Consider the following 15,510-nt stretch of genomic DNA (forward strand, 5'->3'; position numbering starts at 1 on the left):
GTTTCAGTTGATGCTGTTGTCTCTCCCACCACGCTTTATGGTGAAGAGCTCGGTTCCATGTTCTCAATAACCTCTTTCTATGGATGGGAGCATCCTCATTAGGTCCCCCCACCCCAAAGCTGTCTCATCTCCAGGCCAAACCAGCCCATCTCAGCATCCCACCAGGGCACACATCCTCCTGTTCCTCCTGGTGACCCCCCCTGGTCTTCCTTCAGGTCTCTTCGGTGTCTGGATGCAGTTGTCACCAAACCACACATTTAGTAGAAGAGGGGCTGAGTGGCCTCAGACCTGGATGGTTGGAATAAGCTTTAGGTCTACAACACCAGCTGAGGCTCCTCAGGCTCTGCAGCTCCACCCCACTTGCCACAAGGTCCCTGCTCTGGTGGCAACAGGTTGGCCAGGACCAAAAGCCAAGCTGAGCCCTGGACCCTCCCCACCAGTTGGGATTTACCAGTGTTGGTTGTAATCCCCATCTGGAGGATGGGATTTTGGAAGTGTAGGTCAGTTTGGGAAGCAGATGCCAGGAGCAGAGGGGATGGGGACACACGTGGGGAAGCTCCAGCTGCACTGTGCTTGGGTTTGCTTTGGAAAACATCTGCACTTAACCCCAAACCAAACCCACATGGCTCTTCTCAATGCCTCAGACTCACCTTCACCTTCCTTTCCCTTCCATAATCTCATGTCCTTCAATCTGAACCAACATTTCACCCACTACACCAGGTAGTTTTGCCTCCTGCCAAGCTCACGGAGCAGTGAGTAACTCACCAGCTGCTGGGAGATCACAAGACACGGAGATAAACCTGTTAGAGCTGATTGATAATCACTGCAGCAGCAGGGATTGCTAAACTCTGCCCCTTCCATGGCTCCCATGCACAGCCCTAAGCTGTTTGCTCTTAATTCCCCAAAAATGAGCAGGATGAAGAGCATGATGAGGGAGGGGGATTTCTGAGGGACTGCAAGCTGGCTGTGCTGGATGAGAGTCTGCCCATCTCCATCCTCCAAGTATGGGCAAATCCAGGAGGGAGGCAAGGGACAGGACAAGTATTTGGGGGATGTTAGGCCAGGAGAGCCCCTTCCCACCAGGAAGCATCCTGAGGCTCATGAAAGGAAAAGAAATTCCTTGAGTCAGTCTCCTAACCTGGATTATGCTGCTGATCATCATCACGTCTGCACCAGCTTGTTCTGCTTCCAGAAGTGAGCCCTCTCAGAGCTTTGGCTTACAAGAGCAGAAACATGGAGCTGCTATACATGAAATAAATAGAGAAGTTCTTCTCTTGTCTTCTCTAAATACCGCTGGAGCAGAGCATGAGGAAGGCTCAAGTAACACCCTCCCCCCCCACCCCCTGCAGTTCTCCTTGTTTATCAAGGTGGGAAAGACCAGATCTCTTCGTCTCACTGGAGGTCACTCCTCTGTAGTCTCAACAGCCACACAAGTGCTCACACCATCCATCCTCCTCTCGTTACTGTTCCTACTGCATCTCATTGAGGTGGGCCACAACTGCATCCTAAAATCTTCTAATGGATCTACCATGCACATAGAGTGGAAGTGAACAGGACAAGCATTAGATGCTTTTCATATGCAGACACGTGTTGCTGTAGGAGGAATGCACACAGGGGTTTTATTCAGCCAGATGCCATAGTGCCATGTGAGCAGGTCCAGAGGAGGCCACAGAGATGCTGCGAGGGCTGGAGCAGCTCTGCTCTGGAGCCAGGCTGAGAGAGCTGGGCTGGGGCAGCCTGGACAAGAGAAGGCTCCTGAAGGGGAGACCTTAGAGCAGCTCCAGTGCCTAAAGGGGCTCCAGGAAAGCTGGAGAGGGGCTTGGGACAAGGGCCTGTAGGGACAGGCCAAGGGGAATGGCTTTAACCTGCCCGAGGGGAGACTGAGATGAGCTCTTAGGCAGAAGCTCTTCCCTGTGAGGGTGCTGAGGCGCTGGCACAGGGTGCCCAGAGAAGCTGTGGCTGCCCCATCCCTGGCAGTGCTCAAGGCCAGGTTGGACACAGGGGCTTGGAGCAAGCTGCTCTAGTGGAAGGTGTCCGTGCCCGTGGCAGGGGTTGGAACTGGATGAGCTTTAAGGTCCTTTCTAACCCAAACCATTCCATGATTCATATCATTACAGCTGTCACAAGCACAAAAAGGGAAGAGGATTTATCAGCTTGCTCCTTACAGAAAGCTCAATCCCACCCCAGCTTTCAGTAGGGATTGTCTCGCACATGTTCCATGATTGTTTTCAGGCCCAGCCAGGTCTCCTCTGCAGTTGGGATAATCTGGTTGGCTGGCAGAAGGAAACCAAAGCGACCTGTGTCTCGCAGCTCAAAGGCAAAAGAGTATTTGATGCCATAATCGTAGCTCCAGTCAATGCTGCCTCCACTGGCTTGGTCTGAAAGAGAAAGGGAGAATATCCAGAGGGTGAAAAGAGGATTGAGTTCTGGTGTCCTACCTTTTATATTTGTGAGGGATGAGTACTGGCTTCTTATGTGAAGCTTCAGCTCTAATGTTTGACTGATGGTGTTGCTCTACAGAAGCATCACTGCTTCCAAGAGGGAGACCTAGAATGGGGGACAGAGACAGCCCATAAAGGCTCAGACCAGCAAAATACTCACAGATAGTTTTGCAGATGCTCCCCACTTTAAAGGAGGTATCATAAATGGACCGGATAGAATAGGCAGCAGCTCTTGCCAAGTCATCCTGGAGAGGAGGAGATGAAGGAAAAGTCAGAAGAAGCCACACGTAATGAGACTAAATGGTAAAGAGTTCACCAACCAGAGAAAGCTCCAAACTGCTTTACAGCCTGTTTTCATCCCCTCAATGAACTAGTGCCAAATCAATCAATTTCTTAATTACTCTTACTGCCGACAGCAACTTCCATAGTATATTTAGGAGGTGCCATTGCAGGTGAATTAGATCATGGCAGGCTCTGTATCTGATCATCCAGTGTTTCATCTCACTGACTGTCTCATCAAGAAGAAGTTCAAGAGGTACCAGAAAAATTCCAAGGCAGTTGGAGATCTCCTAGTGCTCAGTGGTTGACTTTGTGCTCACTTCAACTATGTAATGGGTGGTTGTAGAGCCAGGCTCTTCTTGGAGTAGGGCAAAAGGACAAGTGGCAGCAAACTGCCACATGGCAAAGTTGTGTTTAGCTATTAGGGAAAAAGAAAATCCCCATGAGAGTGGTGAAACTTTGGGATGGGCTTGAAGAAGCTGTGGGATTTGTCTTTAGAAGTATCAACACAATTAATCAAACCTCAGCTGGGCAAGGCCCTAAGCAACCCTGTCCAACCTCAACACTGCCTCTGACTCCAAAGCCTGCCTGCTTCCAGCAGAGGGTTAGACTGAAGACCTCCAGAGGTCTTCTCCTTTTGAGTTATCTTTGTGAAATCCATAGCATGGAAAAGATACTATTTACAGCCACGATGCTGTCATTAAAGGAGAAAGAAGGAAACATGGATGAGCAAAGAGGGCTGAGAATGGGTGGAGATGGCACATGTTTGGATATGACCAATATTTCTCTTTTAAAGGCATTGCATTGCACCAGGTTTTTGTTCCCTCTCATGGATGGTTGCTGGTGTGGATCATAAAGTTCAGTCTGATATCTCACTGCAACACTTCAGAGTGGAAAGCTGGCTGGACAGAACAGAGGAGCTGAAACCACATCACTGTGTCTCACCAGCTCGGCATAGTCTGCTGGTTGAGTGCATTTATAGCCATAGGGATACATCAGAAGCTGAGAGTAACTGTGGAGGGTGAGGAAGGCCCGGATGTTTCCATGATTCCTTATAAAGTCAACAATGGATTTAACTTCCACCTCCGAGTTGGCACTGGGCCCACGGTAAGAGTCAGAACAGGGATTATTACTGGCTCCAGGACCTGTTGGTGCAAAGAGGGAGCAAAGGCAAACCTGTAAGAACTGAGATCCATGAGAGGTCAAAGCAGACCAACACAAAGCCAGGCTTTCCTAAGAACAGGTCTTCAGGCAAAGGCAAGACCTTAAATGCCATTAAATACTCAAATAGGAGTGACAGAGCATGAACAGTCAAGGGACATACTCCTGGATGATACAGATTATTCCCTTCATCTTGTGCTCACTGGTAATTAATCAATGTGAAATTATCTTTACAAAAGACAGCTCCCACCTTATGTGACCATTTTCTTTCTGAATCCCCTATATTAAGGCAATTGCTGGTCCAGGATCCAGGGACATGAAGGGGAATTTTCTTCTTAGTGACAGCTAGAATCCAGAAACTTTATTCGTACCTCCAAAACCTGCATCCCAGTTCCGGTTTGGATCAACTCCAACACACAAACTGCCTTTATTCCTGGAACGGGTCTTCCGCCACATGCGGTTCTGCAACAAAAAGACAGAGACTTCTTGCAAGGGCCTGTAGGGACAGGCCAAGGGGAATGGCTTTAACGTGCCCGAGGGGAGACTGAGATGAGCTCTTAGGCAGAAGCTCTTCCCTGTGAGGGTGCTGAGGCGCTGGCACAGAGTGCCCAGAGAAGCTGTGGCTTCCCCATCCCTGGCAGTGTTCAAGGCCAGGTTGGACACAGAATCACAGAATCACAGAATCCTAAGGGTTGGAAGGGACCTAAAAAGATCATCTAGTCCAACCCCCCTGCAAGAGCAGGGTAACCTACAGTACATCACACAGGAACTTGTCCAGGCGGGCCTTGAATATCTCCAGTGTAGGGCTTGGAGCACCCTACTCTAGTGGAAGGTGTCCCTGCCTGTGGCAGGGGTTGGAACTGGATGGTCTTTAAGGTCCCCTCCACTCAAACCAGTCTGGGATTCTAAGTTTCAGAATAAAACACTATGGCTTGAAAAAGGAGCAAATCTTGGTCTTTGCATTAAAACCATTCCCCAGAAATAGTTGCTATTCACAAGGAAGCAATCCTAGGCAGGAGCCTAAGATTGTTTCTGATGGGCTGACTGTCAAGATGGACCTATGGTCAAAAAAAGGTCCAGTGAACTTCAAGTGGGTTAAGTTGGGTTAGACAAGTAATTAGTATCTTTGGTTGCTCAACTCCTTTGTAACCCCTTCTTACAGCATTAAGAAATGGACTTTCCAAGCCTACTTCCCTCACATTTATTGTTTGGAAGAGCATGACAGCTTCCTAAATCAGCTTAGACACACAGCAGCTTACTCACAGTGGTGTGAGTGAATACATATCCATCAGGGTTTGCAACAGGCAGCAGGAAAATGTCCATTTTGTTCAGCAGAGAGGTGGTGGATGGGTCATTCCCATAGTCAGAGGCAATCTAAGCAAAGAAAAAACAGTGCACTGTGATTATCAGCATATTTCTTATCCACTCAAATACAGAGACAAGTCTGGCTTTCAGGGCAGGGAAACAAGAAACATGAATTATCTGCTGGCCATAACTGTTCCTTGCTAAACTTGGAGCTTGGAAAGAACAATACATTTGTTTTATTCTGAAGATAGGAAGGTAATGGAAGAGGGAAACAAAATCTTCTCCTGCCCATCCCACAGAATGAGTCAAGGCTGGCTCCAAGATTGAGATCGATTAGCCAGGCTGGGAATAGCCAACTGTGCTGCACTTCTCTGGTAACTTAGTCATTGTCAACAGAATGTAAATGCTCATTTATATAGAGCTGGAAGCTTGGGCACTTTTGTGGAAGGTAACTAACCACTCAAGGTTTCTCTGTGTTGGCAAACTAATCTCAAAGTCCTCAGTTGTGTAAATATCAGCCCTGCAGTCCCCAGCAGTCTCACATCAACTACTACAGTTTGGCCACAGACCTGTTAAGAGTCCACAGGAGGCCTTGGAGATGCTGTGAGGGCTGGAGCAGCTCTGCTCTGGAGCCAGGCTGAGAGAGCTGGGCTGGGTCAGCCTGGACAAGAGAAGGCTCCTGAAGGGGAGACCTTAAAGCAGCTCCAGTGCCTAAAGGGGCTCCAGGAAAGCTGGAGAGGGGCTTGGGACAAGGGCCTGTAGGGACAGGCCAAGGGGAATGGCTTTAACCTGCCAGAGAGGAGATAGAGATGAGATTTTAGGAAGAAGTTACGGAGAGTTAGAGGAGCTGGCTGAACACATATAGGTGTGATACGCTTTCAAATAGTCCAAAGCATTCCCAAGACAGAAGAAAACCCAATCACTGCTGGATTAACCTGTTTAGCTATCCACATTGCACTCGCTTGGGTAACCCACTCCCGGGAATGGATACCAGCATCAAGCCAGATTGCAGGTCGGTTGCGTCCTCCAGTGCTGAACTGTGAAGCAAAACAGGGTTTTAAGACTTTCACTGACACCTTTTAGTCAAGAACATCCAGAATAGACTGGGATGTTTCTAAATTGTGCTGTCTGTAACATGTATATTGGTGTATGTCACATGTTCTGTGATGTACGTCACACCTTAAGCACAAACAAAGGCCGCTTTTCATAGGATTCCCCAATCTGGATCTTCCGGACAATGTCGTTAAAGGCAGATGCAAGATGATCTAGTTCTGCATAAATCTGAAATGAGAAGTCGAGAAGACATTCCAATTCCATTTATGGATAGTACGGGCCAGAACAACTGTTAAGACCTGAAGAAATCTACTTTTCTCCCCTTTTGACTTCATTACTGACCTCTTCAAAGCCCCATTTCACCTTACATCAGTGTAGCTGGTGCTGTTCCTAACATCACAAGGTAGAAGGAAGCACTGCTATGTCATCAAGACTTCAGGGATAAGTTTAAACCCCTCTTTTAGAACTTCTGGTAATAAAATACCTTACCCTCTGCACTGTCTGACATCTACTGGTCTCTTATATTTCTCTATTTCAAGATTCATTTATTTCTCAATCTCTTTTGAGATCAGAAGAAGGGTTTTGACAGAAAGAGCATGACCAACACTTACCTGTTCAAAGACTCTGGCTCATTGTTCTGACCACAAAATCAATACATTTAAACCCAAAACCACATGCCAACAGAAGCCAGAAAGCTATTTTAGCTCCTCATACAGGACGTTGAAGACAGCATGAAAAAAGGCTAGATAAAAGAATCCTCTTCCCCCAAATGTACTCACGGAATCTAAGGAGTGGTAAGTTCCATAGTTAAAGGTGGCGGTGCTGCGATCCTTTTGCTGACTTTGGGCCATATCTTGCTTCTCTTTATCTAGAACAACCTAAAAGAAACCATTCAAGTGTTGAGAAAAGCCTGTTTAGTTTGCAAACTTGTGACCAAATGTTTATCTCAAATAAAGAAATGGCGGCTCTGGAACAAACAGATGCTTCCGCTGAATGTATCTGTAGCAAAGTGGGCAAGAATAGCAGTGTTTGAACAGTCAGTTTAAGCTTTAAACACTTCTTAAGATGACTAAGAGAGCTTTAGGGGGAAAGAGAAGGAAAAAGTCAGTGTTTCTGCTCATATATGGTATTTTAGATGCCATTTGGGGATTACCGCTCACGAAGAAATGTTGGATTAGTACCTACATGAATGCCTTTTCTCTCGCACAGTGGAGTACAGTTCTTTCAGAGTATGAGCCTGAACTACTCTTAACACACATCACTGAATTATGAGTAACCTTAGTGTTGTGATTCCCAATGTCTGAGGCCAAAAGACCACATGGAATTCCTCAGGGGTTATAAGAAAAGCCCCATAAAGTCTACGATTATTGATGTCACTATTCAGCACGGTTTTAGATATCATCTGCAGAGCAATCTCCACAGCTTCCCAGCACAGCAGTGATCCACAGACTGCCTCTGAGAAATTAATTCACAGACTACAAAAATAAGGAGAGGACTCATGGAAAGTGAGGCCAGACTGTGGATCACTATTTGTTTTCAAAGGATATAAAAGCTAACAGGCTGAGAAAGTTGGGCCTGTTCAGCCTGGAGAAGAGAAGCTGCATGGAGACCTCAGAGCAGCTTCCAGTGTCTGAAAGGGGCTACAAGGATGCTGGAGAAGGGCTCTTCATCAGGGACTAGAGTGACAGGACAAAGGGTGATGGATTCAAACTGAAACAGGGGAAGTTCAGGTTAGATATAAGGCAGAAGCTCTTCCCTGTGAGGGTGCTGAGGTGCTGGCACAGGGTGCCCAGAGAAGCTGTGGCTGCCCCATCCCTGGCAGTGCTCGACAGGCTGGAAACAGGGGCTTGGAGCAACCTGCTGTAGTGGAAGGTGTCCCTACCCATGGTGGGGGGATTGAAACTAGGTGATCTGAAGGTTCTTTCTAATCCAAACCATTCCATGATTCTATGAAATATGGGCAAATGGCATTGCTTACTTGCAGGTCTTTGATGAGGATGGAGTACTCAAACCCATGGGATTCCAGGAAGGCTTTGACTAACGGGACTCTTTTAGCAGGGATTCTCACATCCGCAGGGAAGGATGGGGCAGTGGGATTCTTCCAAAAATCAAGCTAAAAAAGAAAAGGCAAACGGATTTGGCTTGGGGAAAGCATTCTGCAAACTGCTCTTCTACAGCTTTAGAAATGCTGGCTGCTCCCAGACTGAATGTCTCCTACAGAATTGTGCTTACAGCACGCTCCATTCTTTCCCTTGGCCTTGCCACAACCTTGTAGCAGTAGAAGTAACACACATAAAAAAACCCAACAAAGGTCCACAGGAGACTAAAATAAGTATTTTCACTGACTTCAGAGCTTCAGTCATATAAGGAGGAGGAAATTTTTATCTTCTATGATGTATTTTTACTGTCCTCCATTTTAAGATAAAGAAAATCTCTGTATTACAATACTAGATAACACTGGTTTTATTTCTCCTTTTATTTCCCCTTTGGTAGGGCTTTTCTACATTTTCATTCCTGTACTATTCAAACCAATAGTTTCCAAGATAGCGATAATAACAATTCTCACCAATGGCAATAAGAACAGCAATAACCTGGAATTTTATAGTGTGTTTTCCTGCTTCAATACAGTGTAGACTAACTAATACAGTCCTCCCACAGTGCTGGGAGACAAGTACAGGAACATTAGCATCCCCACTTTAACGACAAGCTTTCCAATATTAAGAGCAGATCACTTCAATTATGACTGTAAGCCCAGTAGGAAGAAAATATGACTGCAGGCACTCCTAAATACCAAGCTGGTACCAGAACCTGAAGATCAAACACCAAGTTTTGAGGCAGTAAATCTATTTATTACAACTGCCGCAGTATGACACAAACCCTTCACATGTGATGCAAAGTCCTACCCCTAACTAGAGCATTAACAAATGTCTCTGTGGTAATAACATACCTCAAGGTGTCCCATCGTTTCCAAATGCTGTAACTTCTTAATCTCCTCCTCATTTTTTGGCTTGATTCGGAGAACCTGGTGCCTGCAATAGAGCACTAAGTCTTCAGAAACAGGCTAAAAAAGGGGTCTGATTGAAATAGCTGCTTGTTGGGATCATGGATTTGGTGGGTAGTTACTTGAATGTCACCAGCTGATACGAACTTCTTCAATGCACTTAAGGTCACCCAAGAGTTCAACCAACAACCTGCTAGACATGCACTAGATTAGTAACTACTTAAATGGCATTATTAAGGTTTCATCATAAGTCATCAAGTGAATGACTTTTTAATTGCTAAAAGGATCAGTCTTGCATCTATTAGTTATTTTTTGTCAACAACTTGCAGAAAGACAATATTCTGGTTGGGTTTGATCCAAATGTTTGGGGAGCACTGTTCAACCAAGTGAAGCAAACACTAAAGGATTAATTTCATCTTTCTTCGGTTCAGATGAAGACTGTTGACAAACTTCCCTGTGTTGTCAGAAGCTGGTATCATCAGAGGGTGGCCTGCACCATTCCAGGAGGAATGAATCACCGTCAGGAAGTACCTCGCTCCACTTAACTGTGCATTGTACAACATGCAGTGACCACAGCCTACAGTCTCCACGTAGTTTTATACCCCTAAAAACGTATGTCCCATTCAAGTACACAATGTTGCAGGCAGCTTGGTAAAAGAGGTACAAGAAAACAGTACCATGAAGACAGGCTGCTGAGGTCAGGGATGTCCAGGCTGATCTAGCTGCAGCCTACAACTGCTTGAAGGGAATTACAAAGCAATTACAAACTCCTCTTGGTAAGGGTGGATGATAAAAGAGGAAGCAGCTCCATGCCCTGAGCAGGAGGATGGCCTGAAAACTTCTGGAAGTCTCTTCCACCCAATGCTTTTATGAAATGACAAGAAGATCTCAAATAACAAGTATATGCAACAACTGGGGGACAGAAGATCCTATTCTGGATAACCAGGGGGGATTCTGAAGGAAACATGGCAGCCAGAATGAATTAACAACTGAAAGTAGAGCCTGGGGTCAATGTCATAGCCAAAGTACCAACGTGCTCCTTAGCTGTAGAGCCTGAGGGGTTTTGTTGAACGAAGTTAAATCGACACTGAAGGCACTTTACCACAGTAGTAACTTATTATTAAATTCTCCATCATCATAAGCTTTATGTCTGGATTGGATTCTTCCACAAATAGATGAGGCTCCTTCACCACAGCTACAGGACATGACTGAGGAATTAATTCATGAGAATCAGACTACATTATGCCAAAGCCCAGATTAAATGGTCAAAATATCTTTTCCTGGCTTTACAAATCCCAGAGTTTTAGTAAATTATGTATATTACTTCTTATTCTTAATCCTTACATCTTCATGTACAGATTTACTCACTGGAATCTAGTGCTGACTTACTACATCTATTAGTTTTTTATCATCTTCTGTTAAGGTTCTTACATGGTCAGAAAGGCTGTAAGGAAACACACCAGGAGGTGTGTTTTGCAATGCAACATAAAGATAAACCTTTAGAATATAACAATTGGAAATAAGGATTTGAATTGCTTAGAAAGGCTCTGAAGAGGATGAAGCATTTAAAGAGAAATAAGAAACTCCAAAACCAAAGGGAAACTAGTGAGTTTTCCGACCAGAAACCAGGTTCTGGGCTTTCAGCTCTGCTTTGTGCCACACCAAATCTGTCAAGCTGCATACTTGAGTTGTACAGTGAGGTTCAGCTCCACATCAAGGCTCCAGATGGCTCCCGTGGTACAGTCAGAGCCCCAGAGTCTTAGGTGGAGAAGAATTTAGGAGCTCAACATGCAGACAGACCCTTCTCCTCAGAAAATCCAAATGAAAGTAGAGAAGGGTCCCTTCAGACACCAAAGTACTGAAGCAACAAGAGAAGTCAGCCATAAATAGCAAAGAATGTGCCCCAAGCAGATTTCATAAAGCTAAGATGATGAACAAATACAACTGGGTCATAGAGCCTGAAATGAAAAGACTTCCACAAAAGCATTACTCACCCAACAAAAGTTTCCAGGCACAAGGAAACCCCGAAGAGGGTACTGAAGATCAAACCCAGCTTCATGTTTGATGAGGAGTTCAGCTCAGCCTAACAAAGGTGAATTTAGACAAGACTTGTCAAAAAAAAACCACCCTTCTTCCACATGCCTGCATTCCATGTGACTGAGTTCTCACATTTTATCAGAGCTTTCAAGGCAACCAGCAGATAGGAGGCTGATTTCACCTCCAAAACGTTTCCACTGACACACTCAAACCTGTCAGGGAGGAGTTGTTTTTAAAGCTTTGCCCACAAAGCTCCTTGATATCCTTTCTCACACTTTACTAGGGAGAGGAAAATAAAGAGTCAAATCAGCTCCCACTGGGGGCAAGGAGCTCTACCTCATGGACTTTTGGTCCTGGGTTTTCCTCCCATAGATTTCTAGTAGCTATTTCCTTGTTCCAAAGAGGCAGCCAGCAGAAAGATCCCTCTCCAGCAAAAATACTCTATTTGAATGCTTGTTTTGAAGGACGAACTCTGCGTCCTGCCTGTGATGCAACAAGTTGTCTCTGATAGACAAGGCCATGCTATAAATTCACTCTTACACACAAGTTACACATTCTAGATATAAGCCAGATGATATGTTAAATATTCTTTATTGACATTACTAGCACCCCCTCAACCTCCAGATGGGATGTTCCATACAGATCCAGCCACACCTTCAAGTAAGTTAAGGTTGCAGCAAGGTTCACATGAAAGCATGTTTAGTAGGAGCAGGAAAAAGCCTTTGGTGAACAGGAACTTAGAGGAGCTCCACTCTGCAGCTAGACCCTCCTCCTTGGACAGGATTCCTCTTCTAATGAAGTAAGCTTCTCAGGAAGAGCTGGCACGGGTTGGAAGAAGTGCCGGGACAGCCACTGCCGGGTCCTCTCAGTTTTACAATGCCCACAGGGCTCTTCCCTGACCCAGCAGCTCTCTGAGTCCCTTTGCTCTTGTCCTGGTCTCTGTCTACATCTTGCTCCATAGGGAATAGCCTTCAGCTTGTTTACCTTCTGTGAAGGTGCCAAGATGTTTGAGCTCTTGTAGGAGTAACGGTGCCAGGCAGGCTCCTGGCTGAGCTTTGGGAACCATCTCTCTTGCCTTTGGCTGCAGGAACACCCAGCTGTGGTTGTCCCAGAATGCCTGGGAGGACCGGAGAGCTCCTGAATACACCTTTTGCTTATCCCATGAAAAATGTTACTGAGGAAGAGCCAGGTGCTGACCCTGCTGTAATAGCTGCAGATGGGGTTCCTGGGAACTAACGTGAGACAGAAGGGACATGGTTCAGCTACTCTGGAATCAACCTCAGGACACCAAGGGAAAGAAGTCTGACAATCCCCAGTGGAAGCTCTCAATAACCGTCTCCCCAGTGACAGCTCTCACTGTCAGGGTTTGTCAGCACTTCCCTGAGGAGCTTCCTCTATTCCCTGCTCCCACCCTAGCCTTCCACAGCCAGGGCTTCCTGTCATGTGTTCCAAGCAAGCGTTTTGTAAGGCTCATGTTTTGGGAACAAAAGGAGCCTCAGGCAGGGATTCTGCCTGTTCTGACATACAGGAATTAGTCATCCTGCAATTGTTGTATCTTGGGGGCACACTCTGGAGAACATATGCTCTGCAGGAGGTGAGGTATGTTCCTGTAAGTGCCCAGGTCTTTGAGGCTTAACCTAACCCAGTCCTTGGGAAATAAGATCTCCACTCTCCTCAACTCAGATAACACAAGTGGATCCTAAGAGACAGGAACCACCATGAGAACTTCCTGCTTCTAGCACTACAGTAATTCTGATGGAAGACATTCCACCTATAGCTTATGGCCTTCAACATTTCACAAGGAACCAATACAGTGTCCACCTCTTGTGAATTGCTGAAAACAGGAAGGAGGGACTTAATTTAGGGCAAAATTACAGCTTGCTTCATTACTCATGCTACACCCCGCATGGATTTAAAGCTGCCAAGACATCCCGCCAAGCATGATGTCAAGGTCTAAAGTACACCAACAAGCTTCCAGTGTCCTGACCAGCATCATCTTGGGCCTCCACCCACTGATTTTAAGGAGCTGCATTTAAGCCCAAAGCTTTGTACCCAATCCTAATCCCCATTAAAGGGGCTACAGAGGCTTTGCAGCACTGTGACCTTCTCCTGTAGCCATGAGGTCCTGCAGGGTTTGGGGATCAGCCTTGAACTACTGGTAAGTCTTATGGATGAAGATGAAAGCCTCTTAGAGCTCAACTCAGTGCCCAACACCGAAGCACATTAGAGAGCAGCAAGAGCAGGTGTGCAACAGCAAGTCAGAAGCCAAAGGTGACAGCAAGGCAGGGCAGGCAGAGGACTCACCACAAGCAGCACAGCCCCACAGGACCCAAATAAGAGGAACAGAGAGGTTTGGTGGCACTGACCAGGAACAGTCACAGTCCAGATCCTCAGGGATGTTGCGCAGTGAGTCCAGAGCCAGGATGTCAAGAGCTACAAGTCCATCGTGCACCCACTGCAGCTTAGACAAGGACCAGATCAAACGGCCTCAGCTTAAATGCACCTCCTGTGCCAAGGGGCGGAGGGTGCCTGGGTGGTGGCACCACACGAGGCTGGTCAGGGTAATTAGCACTGTCAGGGCCCCGGCACACTAATGTGAGCAGGGTGGGACAGTCCTAAGAAGCTGTGGTATCATGGAGTGACTCACAAACACCATGGTGACAGGTTAAGAAATGAAACGTTCAATGAATCTCATCTAACCATAGAATCATGAAATGGTTTGGGTTGGAAGGGACCTTAAGATCATCCAGTTCCAACCCCCTGCCACAGGTAGGGACACCTTCCACTGGACCATGTTGCTCAAGGCTCTGTCCAAGCAACCTTTGTTGCTTAAAATCACCATATTAATAGTAGAAAATGGCTTTAACCTGCCAGAGGGGAGACTGAGATGAGCTCTTAAGCAGAAGCTCTTCCCTGTGAGGGTGCTGAGGCGCTGGCACAGGGTGCCCAGAGAAGCTGTGGCTGCCCCATCCCCGGCAGTGTTCAAGGCCAGGTTGGACACAGGGGCTTGGAGCAAGCTGCTCTAGTGGAAGGTGTCCCTGTCTGTGGCAGGGGTTGGAACTGGATGAGCTTTAAAGTCCCTCTCAACCCAAACCATTCCAGGATTCTCTGATCCTATGCTGTGTAACAGTCTCTCCTATCACACAGAAGAGGCAGCCGAGACAAGCCCCTTGTCTCCCATCCTCTCAAAACACACATTCAGCAATTCAGTAGGAATAGGGAGGAGAGAGGAGATAACCTGTAATGGACTGAGCTCTCCTTGTGCTCCTGTGATCCCCTTGTCCCGTCTGCCCTCTCTATGTTCTGCACCTCCTTCTCTCCACCAGGGTCCCAAGCATTTTCTAAACTGCTCTTTTGAGCCTTGGCCATAAGGTCACAAAACTCATACTTACCTGTTGAATTGCTCTCCCTTTTGTCAGAACATAACCATTTACTTTGGACTTTCTGGAGGACCTGTTTCAGGGAAATACCATTGTACAGATGTTACTCAGAACAACATGCAAACATTAATTCCTTACATAATGCTAAATTCTCACTGCACGTGTGAGCTTGTGGAGAGGCTCTGGGACATGAGGCTGACTGGTCCTTGCACAGCTACAGCACAGGGAGCAGAGCCAGCTCCTGCCTCAGGAACACACCTCCAGGAGGTGAACGCTCAGGTCTTCCATTTATACCAATCCTCCATTCCTCAGAAATCCCATACCCATTCCACCTTTGGATAGAAATGTTTCTTTTCTCATCTTCTCATCACACTGACATGGCAAAAGGCTCCGTCACAACTCATCTGGGTGATCAAAGTTAATTGTCTATAATGCAATTCATTTGGGATTATTGCTGAGAGAACTATCATTTCTGTAAATAATGGATCATTCCCATGTTCCTAATCCACAAGGCACCTTGGGAATGCCCTGGATGAGTAGGGATTTCAGTATGTGGCTCACCATTTATAGATGTAATTGGCCTCATTGTAGAAGCAGAACCATCATTTTGATTCTCTCTAGAAAATCTGTGGAATAACACTGGCTGCAATGGAGTTACTTGTTCCCAACTCAAATTTCCTTATATTAGGAAATGGAGACCTTCAACTTTCCAGGCTTATCCCTAGATTTTACGTGTTGAGTCATGCAGCACCACACACACTCCATTGGGTCATGCTGGGGCTTTGCATTTTAGGACATGGATGAATAGTAACTGGGAATAACAAGAAGGGGATGGGAAGGGCAGTGGGAGAGA

At 46.3% G+C, this 15,510-nt stretch overlaps 1 protein-coding gene across 4 annotated transcripts; it reads right to left on the reverse strand.

The window, feature by feature from the left end:
• Window positions 1-1,590: 1,590 nt before the first annotated feature.
• On the reverse strand, window positions 1,591-14,726 carry LOC136012701 (carboxypeptidase A2-like). Of its 4 annotated transcripts, none has more exons than XM_065675909.1 (12): window positions 14,670-14,726; window positions 11,235-11,323; window positions 9,187-9,268; window positions 8,218-8,352; window positions 7,019-7,117; window positions 6,366-6,467; window positions 6,122-6,223; window positions 5,145-5,255; window positions 4,253-4,343; window positions 3,666-3,865; window positions 2,602-2,686; window positions 1,591-2,378 (listed from the first exon to the last, which is right to left on the reverse strand). In XM_065675909.1, exons 2-12 carry the CDS (start codon window positions 11,297-11,299, stop codon window positions 2,191-2,193), a joined length of 1,260 nt encoding a protein of 419 aa, XP_065531981.1. In that variant the 5' UTR covers window positions 11,300-11,323; window positions 14,670-14,726; the 3' UTR covers window positions 1,591-2,190. The 4 variants fall into 4 exon arrangements, with proteins under 4 accessions (XP_065531981.1, XP_065532042.1, XP_065531870.1 ...); XM_065675970.1 differs by lacking the exon at window positions 14,670-14,726 and adding an exon at window positions 13,644-13,661; XM_065675798.1 differs by lacking the exon at window positions 14,670-14,726 and adding an exon at window positions 11,614-11,695.
• Window positions 14,727-15,510: the final 784 nt, after the last annotated feature.

This window comes from Lathamus discolor, chromosome 1 (genome assembly GCF_037157495.1).
Source record: "Lathamus discolor isolate bLatDis1 chromosome 1, bLatDis1.hap1, whole genome shotgun sequence".
NCBI classification, from domain to species: Eukaryota; Metazoa; Chordata; class Aves; order Psittaciformes; family Psittacidae; genus Lathamus; species Lathamus discolor.

What these genes read in the sequence shown, in the direction of transcription:
- LOC136012701 (XM_065675909.1), bottom strand. Translation starts at nt 11,299, where the DNA reads ATGAAGCTGGGTTTGATCTTCAGTACCCTCTTCGGGGTTTCCTTGTGC. An exon ending in TGCCTGGAAACTTTTGTTGG is followed by an intron (nt 9,269 to 11,234) that starts GTGAGTAATGCT and finishes GCTCTATTGCAG; the next exon opens with GCACCAGGTTCTCCGAATCA. An exon ending in CAGCAGACTATGCCGAGCTG is followed by an intron (nt 2,687 to 3,665) that starts GTGAGACACAGT and finishes CCTCCTCTCCAG; the next exon opens with GATGACTTGGCAAGAGCTGC.